Here is a 12,042-nt window from a genome sequence, read left to right on the forward strand (position 1 = left end):
GATGCGATGGATAGAAGAAACATGCACACCAGTATGGAAGGAGCACATTTCCAAACTGACATGGGTAACAGCAATGGAGAAACCCTTCAAACTACAAAGTGAGATCAAGAACGAACTATGTTTTAAGGGAGAAGGAAAAGTGGCAATAGGGACGAATAAAAGCTGCAACAAGACTCTCACCATCCCAGACATGAGAAAAGGAACAGCCGCATTAATGGACACATACTGGGTATGTGGGAACCAGGCCTACTTGCACCTTCCCCAGGCATGGAGCGGCAGCTGCTCGATGGCCACACTGCACTCGGCCCTAATGGTGATTCCAGAAAGCCACGTTGATGAAAATAAAAGGACGCCAGAGAACATGCCCCAGGGTGTGATTCCTCCTACTGCAAAATCACACCTCTATGTCCTGTCCTCCGGAGGGAAGGGAGAAGAGCTATCACGGAACAGACGGGCATCAAATTACATATCCCAAGCTTCATCCGATTTATTGGCACAGATCCCAGACAGGTACCGACTGTTCAGCTCTGTAGAAACATTCTTTGCCTCGCTGATCTCAAGTGTCCAAGCAAGGGCAAATGCAAAATGGCTCCAGATAACACGGTGGGAACTAATTCAGTTAGCCAATGACACTGAAGAAGGGTTCAACATAATAAAAGTAGAACTGCGAGCTCTACGTCTGATGACCATGCAGAACAGGTATGTTCTGGACCTGTTGACTGCGATGGACGGAGGTGTTTGCCGAAAAATAGGAAGTGCCTGCTGCACTTTCGTACCTTCTGAAGACGCGGAGAATGGCTCCTTATCCCACGTGATCGAAGCAGTACACAATCTGGGAGAGAAGATGAAGATGGAAGGTGGAGCAGAAGCCAGCACGTGGTTCGACAATATCTTCTCCTGGGTTCCCTCTTGGCTTGGAATGACAATTAAATTTCTGGTACCAGCTGCGGTGTTTCTCCTCGTGGCGTTCTGCCTGTGCCAGGTGGGCCTCCGATGTTGTGCAAATGCTGTCCCTAACGGCGCAATGATGATGGTGACAATGGGCAACTCTGGTGGTACAATGAGGGCGACACAAGAAGTACATGTACAGACAGGAGCAGATAACACTCCCAGGTACCAGTTAGTGCCTATGTACCGTGATAAGTACATAGTAGACAAACTATGGCACACCACTATCAAAGAACCCCGAGATGTGGAACTGGAATGGTATGAGGAGGTCTGGGTAGACTTGGAAGAAACTGGTGACTGTATATATCTAACATGTACACCAGACGAGTATGCTAGAAGAGGTGAGAGCTTGAGGGGGGTATGTAGGGCATGGATGCCTAGAAAAGGAACACCTGCATGGGATGACGCAGTGATAGAGGAACAAGAATGTAGAAGATTGGAAGAGCTAAAGAATTCGTTACTTTAGTAACGAAAGGGGGGAAATGTAGGGGAGGACTGGCCGCGAGGCCCTCCTCACCTGCAGCCTTCTCCCCAGGTGAGGACCATGACTCGGTGGGCGTCCCCTCATGCCACCCGGGCCCAGGTGGAGGAGGGTTCACCCGCCGACGACATTGCCCACACGTATCCGTTTCCTGCATATACAAAAATTCAGTTAGGCCTAGAAGCCATCCTGTTTAGCAAAGATGGCGTGAGTTCAGCACACTGTAGCGCGGCCCCCACCTTTGGAGGGCTTTCCAAGCATCCCTGCCGCCGCAGCACCATGGTAGATCCGCTGCGAGCGCGTTCCCATGAGAAGGCCGGGTATGAGCTAACCCGAGATGCTAACACTGTAACATTTCGTCGTTCACAATGTAATACTGCATCCCGTGTGACCTGGTCCGCGAGGCCAGGGCGACGCAGAAATGAATTCAAGTAGTGATATTAGTGAACTGCTCTTCTTAAACAGAATCTGCCAACTATGAATTAGCCATAAAAGTGAAATGTTTATATGACTTCACATTGTGACTGTACTAATGCTGCTAGATCACAGAGAGAGTGTCTTTAAGTCATATGTAGACACATGAACCCCTATATATCGTCTTAAGTCACCCATAGTGGCAACCGTCAATCTCTGTGGTCCATAATATAGTTCTACCTCATGTACCGTCGAATGTATATAGATACTTAAACACTGCAGTACATATAATACCATGTAATGAAAAGGTACTCGAATCGACTGTATTAAAGAAATGTGTAACGAAGTCGAAATATAGATGTGTGTTTAAATAAGATCAAAATAAGGCAAAACATTATAAAAGTTCTGCATTCAAAAGTCAGCAACGCACGAGGAAAAAACCTTTGTGAATATATGCAAGGCCATTCTCCCTCCCACCCTACGAAGCCTGCCAGATAAAGAAGCTAAGGCATGTGCCGCGCTCCCTCACCTCCCCCAACCAAGCTGGAGCCGCTTCAGAGAGTCAGAGGCCCCAGTACCGCACCCAAGGCCACAGCCCGCCACCTGTGTTATTTACAGCACGGTAATAAACCCACGTCTGAATCCACAGATCTACCAGCACCCTCTCGTAAATCCCATAACCCCCCCTAGACCACCCCAAGAATCATGACCCCGTGCAAGGCTAGGACAAGACACAGAGACCCATTTATATAATCAGCAGACAAACATGTATCATTCGGCCCAGGCCCCAGAGCCCAGCCCCTCGACCTAAAATACCGGTCAATAGGACACAGGTAAATCTCACCCCAACCGACAACTACCAGACCTCTCACGAGGTGCATTCCTCATGTGTTGCATTTATTTTATAAGATAAACTGCTGAGCGATTTATTGATGAACTTAAATGTCGTTTCTTGAATAACTGCAGTGTGCATGGCCTAGGGCAAACGAGTCAGGAAAGGTATTCATCTTTGTCACAGGCTGCCCCAGCATACCAACACCGCCCGGATGACCTCAAGCCGGCCTGCCAGGCCCAACCCTACCCACGAGGCTGACCAGTGACGTCCTCCCACCCGGACCAACCAAGCTGCAGCAACACCTATAGTTAGTCGACGCCACCCAATCCCAATTAACTTGTGCCCCCTATAGTGTGTAGGTTCTGATGACGTTTTTTGTACTAGAAATACGCCTGTCTTTGCTATTGTCAGACAGAGCGCTCTCGGAGGTTGCAGAGTTCTTTGCATGCCATATTCTTTTGATAAACTCCCACTTACGCTCACCCGCACTCTGTCTCGGCCTTATTCCCATTACGGGAGTGTCCATTATTGTCTCCCATTGCGGGGAGGATCGTGCTAACTTGGGGGCGCTTCCTTTCACAACACACAAATACCCGAGTTTGTGTAATTCTAGTATTATCGCTATTTGCTCAACCCCAGTATAATCCAATCCACTAGATAACTGCACAGAAGACAGCAAGTGGAGGAAAGCTGAATCCAGTGAAGCTTATTTAGTCTATCAGTTGAAAATAGTGAAAATAAATCAGGAGAAGGAGGCAAGACCAGAGGGATAAAGGCCAGCTTGATACATGGAAAGAGAAAGAAGGACAAAAAGAGACATGGTCCAGACAGCAGTGCACAACAGCATTATACAAGAAATGTAGTCATATACTGCCTTACTGGACTTCAGAGTTGAAAAGCTGCAGTTATTAGTCAAATCTTTTAGTGATCGTTGGTAATATGCTGAAGCCTCATCCACAATCCTTATTTTTATTTTGAAAATAAAACAAAGTGGGAAAGATTCACTGTAAAACATCTCCCTCCCAAAACCAATTGGAAGGCTCATTTTTGGTACAAATACATTTTTACAAGAGTGATCCCTTTCTCCACAGACGCAATGGTTGCTAAGTCAATGTTGAAAAAGAATTGTATCGTTGTCTTTCAAAGAGGCAGAGAGCCTGATAAGTAGTAACCTCACTGACCTTTAACGGTCTGGACAGGCATTAAGTATGTTACCCTCACCAGTACATGCATTAACCCAGCATAGGTGCTTGATGGCCCTCTATCATTGCAAGCACTTACTCAAAGCCACTACCAGGAAAGACAATCATTCAATGCCACTTTACTTGTAGTGGAAGTCACTCAGCCTCCACAATGACTTTATTGGTAGCCATTCTGTGCGTGCCTCTCTAACAAACCTAAAAATATCGTCTCCCTGGCACACATTCACTTTGTGCACACTTCGAGGACTTACCACTAGTGCCATGAATCCAGTAAAACACCAGAAGGCGTCCACTTCATTTTGTGTGACGTACAGTATGGGGGCGAGAAGGTCGCTGAGGCCTTGAACATAACCTGCAGGGGAAAAGGAACAAAGCATTGCAAAAACTGCACCGGTCTAAAAGGGCCCATGCTGTTGTCTAGCTCAGGGAATACTTTATGTGGTGCATGGCATACAGAGTTGTGACTCAAGGCACCATGTTTGCTGCCTCAGATGATCCTGTCTCACTCACTGCACACTGGCAGGTGTGTCATAATATACTAGCAGCAGCAGATTCAGGGCGTACTGGGTGATTTTCTCAGGGCAAATGTGCTGCCCTCGCTCAGAGGAAAGGATAGCTAAGGGTGCGCCTCTGGGAATATTTGCCAATATCTTAAGAGCATACTGCACTCTGTTGGAAGGGACCAGAAGTGGCCTGTGCATTAAAGCGGATACTGTACTGTATCTCAAGAAGAGAACATGCAGGGCGGTGTCTCAAGCAGATAACATACTGGGGAGAGTTGTTAGCTGGTATATGTCACAGGAGAGGGTAGTCTCAATATTGCCTTTCTAATTTGGGTAGACATTAAGGTGTTCCTCCCAGAAAATGGCACAGTTGCTGAAGGCCATCAAAGGGAAGGGTGTACTGGCTGATCACTCAAAGGGAAGGATCTACTGACTGTTGTCGCTCTCACACAGAAGAGACGCAGCTCATTACCGAGATCAAAGTTGTACATGCAGTATGTCATCAGCACATCGTTCAAGAGCACCAGGCCAGGGTTGTCACTCCCCTCGAAGAACTTGTTGTTACGGTCTGTCCGGCTGACATCTCTCTCTGAAACACACAAGAGAGCAACACCCTGAGAGCCAGGCAGGAAAATGTACTATACATTAATGACAATTGAGTTGATCCCATCGGGAGATGGAGGCCGTAGAGTTGGAACATTTTGTTTTCTGAAGGAGTTATGCATGGGAGCAGCACATGCTTTAGTGAGGGATACCCGGAGCTGAATAACTCATGAATGAAGCCATTAATGAATGAGATCCTTCCAAAGAGAAGCTCTTCAAAAAATAATATTCTCAAGGCAATTTCTGGCTGTGAGGAGGTGGTGTATAAGGGATTTCATAATGGTGGTTTCTTATTTTTCTTTTAAGTGTCACCTTATCAACAAAATCTTTCGAATGGGGGATATTTATTTATTTATATAGTCGTTTTAAGTTAACAAACTTAATCCGTAATGTAACAGACTGCCAAACAAGATACAACATTCACAGTCTAATTATATTGCACATTCATCACAATTTAAGTATTACCCTAACGTTATTGTAACATCCCCTAACAGTGATTAAATACATTATTTAACTAATCATAAAATTATCTCCAGAACAGTTTATCCATGCCTAAAAGAAAATATACAAAATCAGAAATGATTGCCTAATATAAAATAGGAAGGTTTTGAATTCGTTTATAAAAGATAAAAGGGATGGACCAAAGGCAAAAAAGCTACTTGTAATGAGTTTCACAAAATAGGTGTGTAATAGGAAACCTCCTTGTTTCTGAATCTTTTCCCTTTTAGCATTTGGGATCTCCTGTCTTAAAATATTAACCGAACATGTCACGCTCATTCGACCAGAGATCTGAAGCTTTTCGGCCAGATATGCAGGCTTTCCAACTAGATGGCTTTATAGATGCTACAAAGAAGAGAATATGTGATTCCGGTTTGAACCAGGGGAAGGATGCTAAAATGGGAGAGACATGATTGAATGTTCTCTTCCCTTCCAACTTACCAATTTAGCTGCATCATCAAATACGGTTTGCAAGGGTAGTAAAATAGATTTTGGACATCCCCCACCCGAATCAAAAGAGCATTTAGCCCATAAATATGGGCAGTAACTAATGCCTGTACAACTGCCTGAAATGTAACTAGTGGCAGAAATGGTTTTACTTCTTCAATAAATTAAACTGAAAAAAGCAGCAGTCTCCACATGACTTTTAAAAGTTAATTGGGAATCCAGATTAGAGATACATCTGATAATTTTGGTACCAAGGATCTTAACAATGCATGCAACCGATTCTAATTATGTTCCTCTTTCTTTCCAGATGAAATCAGGAGGTCAGTCTTTTGAACGTCTGATTTTAGGGACACAGAAGCCATACAAGCATCAATGCAGGCAAGGCAATCCCCCAGGCAGTGCATATATATGGAGTACATGACACGTTCAAATAAAGATGTGTATCATCATTATATTGGTGGTGAACCTCACCCCTCCCCACCCTGCGTCAGTACATCTTCCAGTGCCTCTATGTACATAGTAAATTTAATGTGGGAGAAAAATGATCCCTGAGGCACCCAGCATATCACGGGGAGGGAGGAGGATCTTAGGATCCCATCTGAACAAAATTACCTCGTCCAGACAAAAAACGATATCAGGTGCATTGGGTGAACAGCCTTTGAGTAAAAGTGTCTGACCAGTAACAAGGGTTCCACAACGGATCGGTCTTCTGAAGACTCATGTGCTAGTAAAACTGGTGGGCCATTTCAGGAGGTAAAGTCTTTTGCAAACATATAACGTGAATGTTACCCACTGACTTCCCAAATAGGCCTGGACAAGCTTCCCAAATTTGACCTGAACATTTTATGTAAATATATATTTTTATACATTTATAATATATATACACACACACACAATGTATGTGTATGCATATATCTATAGGTATGTGCATATATGTATTTAATAGGCGCATACAACGCTGTCCAGTCATTTGGTCGAAAATAAAAGATCGAATGACCATTTGGTCGAATACCAATTGGTCGGAAAAAAAAGGTCGATTTTTTTTATTTATTTATATAATTTTTTTTTCGTTTCGGTCGGTAAAAAAAAAATAATAATAAAGAAAAGGGGTGGTTGGGGTGGGAAATACCCACCCCACCCATAAAAAAAAAAAATCGACTATTTTTTCGACCAAATGGCATTCGATCATTTGGTTTTCGACCAAATGCCTGGTAACCCATACAATATGTGTATGTGTGTGTGTGTAAACATATTTCTGATGCTTGTATCTGCTTAGATCACATGCTATGCATAGGCCGACATCTATTGGAAGCTGCAGAGTATTACAGTTGTTTTTGAAACTCAAAAAGGGACATCGACAGGGCCTGCCAGTAATACTATCCCTAGTGTGAAGTCCAATGTGCCCATGGTCCTTTACGCGTCGAGGTCCCTCAGATTTTGTTTCTGACATGAGGTAGCATGAAGTGCAACGTGAGTACAGGTGTGTCCAAGCAGATAAATATCAGAGAAGCTCATATAACATCTATGCACCTTCTCTCAGGGGAGGAAGGGTGGGCGCATGTGAATCTAAGCAGATACAAGCATCAGAAATAGGATTACGGTGAGTAATGTATCCTTCTGAGGCTTGTGGAATCTACTAAGGCCACATGCTATGCATAGATTAGCGAGCAGTGTTAGGAGAAGGTGGTGGGTTGTGAGAAGGTTCAGCGGCAAATAGATGTTTTAGAACCAAACCAATTGTCCCACCTGTGTATATGCTTTGGAATGAGTGTCAATGCAGTAAGTGCTGAGTGAAAGTGTGTACTGAGCTCCATGTAGCTGCTTTGAAAATGCTGTCTAAGGGGATATTTGTGATAAATACTTGAGTAACTCCTGTGCTTCTTGTGGGGTGAGCTCTTGATGTGAAAGGCAGTGTCTTCTTGTTCTGCTTCTACTTCACGCAATAGGGATTCTTCATCTATGGTTTCCATTGGACACCGGTCACTTGCTCCACCATACGTGGGCCCAAATAATTCAGCAATTAATTGTTTCCAAGCCAATACATTTCCTGCTTCCTCCTCCCCTTCAACGCTACTCGCTTCTTGCCATACTATGGTTTCCGCCTCTGCCCATTTATGTAGGTCCCTCCACCACGCTTCTATCCTCGGGCTGTGGCATGCTTTCCATCCCATTGCAATTTTCTCCTTAGCTAATGTATACGCCAGGTCTTTCAGTTTGCTCACGTGCATTAGCTTATGTGGTCTAGGGAACCCCCCCAACAAACATGCCCATACTGCATCCACTTCCATGTTAATCCCTTTATCCACCATCCTGCGCGCTATTTCTCCCCAAAAACGTCCTATTATTGGGCATGACCAAAACATGTGTACCATACCAGCATTTTCCTCATCACATTTGGGGCAAGATTGTCGCCCTGCATTTTTACACTTGGCTATTCGTTGGGGCGTCATATAAGCCCCATGGGTGATATATAATTGTATCTGCTGTAATCTCGCATTTCTTGACACTTTTTTGTGATATCCCTGGGCGCGCTCTCACATCCCATCAGTCATTGGGACCCCAGCTTCCTCTTCCCAATCTTGTCTAAATTGTATCACTTCTCTCCCCACTTTAGTCAGTATCAGCTCATATAATCTCGATATTTCACGCCCCCCTTCTGCTATGTCACATATTGTGTCTATGGCTGCATCTGGTTCATCTGCTAATATGTCTTCGGGCCACGTCTCTTTTATCCTCCGCACCACCCTGTGATATGTGATATACTGTCCCGCATGTAACCCCGTTTCCTCCACCAGCCCCTCAAAATCCCTTATGCTCCCTTCTTGCCACATGTTGCCCATCGTTACTATCCCCACTGGCTCCCAGTGCTTCCAAATCGTTAATCTTAATTGCCTCTCTCTTCCTGCCAAAGCGACCAATGGCATCTGCGGGGAGCACGGGGTCGGGCTACCCATTATCTGACAGGCTCTCCGCCATATCTCCCACTCAAGTACCATCATCCTAGGACGCACCTCCATATCGGATTTCGGCAACCACATCATTTCTCTCAAAAAGAATGGGGCGCAATCCAATTGGAACACCCTGGATTCAGAGGTCGGCTCCTCAGATAACCATTTAGCTACATATTGAAGTTGGCTTGCTATATAGTAAAGCTCATAGTTCGGTATTGTTATACCCCCTTTTTCATGTGGGTTTTGCAGCTTCCAAAGGGCCACCCTATTTCTTGTCCCCTGCCAGAGAAAGTCCCTGCATATGCTACTCAATCTGGCAAAGAATCTCCTCGGTATCAAGTATGGGATGTTCCCAAAGTAGTGCAACAGTCTTGGCAGGACCACCATTTTAAGCATTGCCCCTCTTCCTATCATCGCTAGGGGAAGTTTCACCCAAAACCTCATACTATTTTCAATCTGTCGGATAGCCTTCTCTGTGTTATTTTGGTGCTCTGCCTACAATGTATGGTATATATCCATCCCAAGATAGCGAAACGTGCCAACCTCCCATGGTATCTGAAGGGTCGGTAGCCGCTACAGCGGTATCCCTTTGTACCTGCCTAGTGGAAATACACAAGATTTTTTGGGATTCACAGCTATACCTGAGAGCTTTGCAAATCGCTCCATCACCTCCAGGATATACTGGGGGTTTTCTTCAGGGTAGGGCAGATACAACAGCATGTCGTCAGCATGCAAAGAAATTAAGTACGGCTCCCCCCTTATGGTGATTCCTACTGTGTCATACTGCTGTCTTAGGTATATTGACAAAGGCTATAGGGCCAGTATGTACAGCATGGGGGACCACGAGCATCCCTGTCTGGTGCCTCTGCTGAGTTGCCACCTCTCTGATATGACTGCCCCTGTCTTCACTCTGGACAGCGGGGAACTATATAGTAATTTGGCCCATTTGAGATAGCCCGGCCCTTTTCCATATCTTGTCAAAGCTGCCATGAGCCATGGCCACTTAACCGAATCAAAAGCCTTGATGGCATCCAGCGACACTATTGCCATCTCACCCGTGTCCTCTTCAGCATATTCGATGACTCGGTGGAGTCGCCGAAGATTATTAGATATGTTCCTTTTGGGGACATAACCAGTTTGGTCGGGGTGTATTATTTGGCTGACAACTTTTCTCATTCTATTTGCCAGGGCCGCCGTCAGTATTTTACTATCTTGGTTCAACATCGACAGAGGTCTGTAGGAGCCACACTCACAGCCTGGTTTATTAGGTTTGGGGAGCGGAATGATGATCGCCTTACTCAGGGACTCTGGTAACCTTCCAATTTCATATGCTTCATTGAGCATCTCCAAGAGCGGGGGGAGCACCTCGTTCTTATACATCTTATAAAATTCGCTGGGGAGTCCGTCAGACCCTGGGGTCTTGCTGGTGGGTAGCTGTCTCACCACTTCTTCTAGTTCCTCTAGAGCAGTGGTCTTCAAACTTATTTGACCGGGGCCCCCCTGAGCAAAATTTGGGCAGGTCAGGACCCCCCAGAAATGCCAAATGGACGGTATATATTGCGCGCCGTCACCTGCTCCCATCACAGTCACTGGGCTCCCTCATCCCACTTCTACCCAGTCCCTGGTCTCACCCCACCCCATCACACACCCTGGGCTCTCCCCACTATCCCATGGTTCCCGCCCATTGTGCTCCCCCCATAGTCCCTGGGTTCCCCCCATTCCGTTCACAACACAGTCTGAGGGCCAGTGGCGGCTGGTGATTTTTTTTAAGTGGAGGGGCATAACTATTTCCCTCGAAAATGCAATAGCGATCAAGCATAGTGAGGGAGCCCGAACCAATAAAGGAAGGTTCGGGGGTGGGGGGGTTCCCCCTGTGAATCCTTTTTAAATAATGGGTTAAAATGTTGCATTGTAGAGCATACTTTTAACAAAAAAATGGGTAAATAGCCAAACACTTTGCAATTGGTGCTGGGGGGGCCCAGGGGGCAAGCATGACATTTTTTACTGGACATCTATTATAGATGTCCAGTAAAAAGATACCATCCCTGTCCCGTGGGCCCCACTGGGCCTAACATAATCAACATGATTATGTGTGTATGCAAGGCGCTGCACATTCATACAGCAATCACTCTGCCATACACACGAGCATCCATCACCATACACTCATTCATAACATAAGCATACACGCATCCATACACATGTTTAAATAAAAACAATGAACATAAACGTAGCATCTGCATTGGCCTGCGTGTGGGTGCTAAAATGCCCTGCTCCAGGCTGCTCTGTCCGTATGTGCGAGGAGGCGCAGGAGCTCCGCCTCGGACATACAGACATGCAGTACCCCAGCCAGCATTTCCAATGAGCTATGCAATGCTGGCGAAGCAAAATGCCCCAGCACTTGCATGGTTCAGTGAGCATGTGCGGCTGGGGAACTAAACTGAACTGTCAAAAGGAAACAGTGTTTCCCTTTGACAGTTCAGCCAGACCAGGAGCACTCCGTCAGAGGGAGTGCTCACTGTTTCACTGGTCTGGCTCCTTAGCTACTCCATAATGGGTGAGGGGCCACTGGGTGGGCGCCCCCTCACTATTATGGATGAGCCGCCAGGCTCGGACTGGCCTATAGGGCAATACCTGTACCAAAAATGTAAAATGCTAGCGTGGGCCAGTCAAAATGGGCCACCATTTTGGCCAATGTGGACCAGTTTGATGAGTTACTTAACTATGCAGTTAATAATTTTGACCATTGTTGCTGAATATATCACAATTTACTTACATTTTAACACAAAGCACCCCCTTGGGTACTATGGAAACAGTGGGCCTCATTACAACCCTGGCGGTAGCTGTGCCAGTAAAACCAGCACGGCTGCCGCCGGAGTTGCATCCGGGTCCGGCACCTGCAAATGGGCAATTACCGGGTCATGCCGAGTTAGGCGGACCTGTTAATTGCCCTTTTGCGGGTGCCGGTACCGGTAGATCCCCATTCCCATTGAGCCCCATACGGCTCAATGAGAATGGGGAGCGCAGATGTACCGGCACCGTTAATAACAGTGCCGGTGCATCCAACGAGCTGTGCTCGCAGGTGCCACACGGCCTGCCAGGTCAGACCTGGCTGGCTGTCAGGCACCCGCAAGCAGAACTCTTACTATGGCCGTACGGTAGC

At 46.0% G+C, this 12,042-nt stretch overlaps 1 protein-coding gene across 4 annotated transcripts in view; it reads right to left on the reverse strand.

Moving 5' to 3' along the window:
• The window catches only part of TBC1D17 (TBC1 domain family member 17), a 743,081-nt gene that overhangs the window by 252,431 nt on the left and 478,608 nt on the right, over positions 1-12,042 (reverse strand). For all 4 annotated transcript variants that reach the window (XM_069605252.1, XM_069605249.1, XM_069605253.1 and 1 more), the window contains 2 exons: positions 4,856-4,972; positions 4,132-4,232 (listed from right to left, as the gene is read on the reverse strand). In XM_069605252.1, coding sequence (XP_069461353.1) covers positions 4,132-4,232; positions 4,856-4,972 — 218 coding nt within the window. The remainder of the gene's footprint in view (positions 1-4,131; positions 4,233-4,855; positions 4,973-12,042) is intronic.

Source organism: Ambystoma mexicanum, chromosome 1p (genome assembly GCF_040938575.1).
Source record: "Ambystoma mexicanum isolate Mex_15411 chromosome 1p, UKY_AmexF1_1, whole genome shotgun sequence".
Taxonomy (NCBI): Eukaryota; Metazoa; Chordata; class Amphibia; order Caudata; family Ambystomatidae; genus Ambystoma; species Ambystoma mexicanum.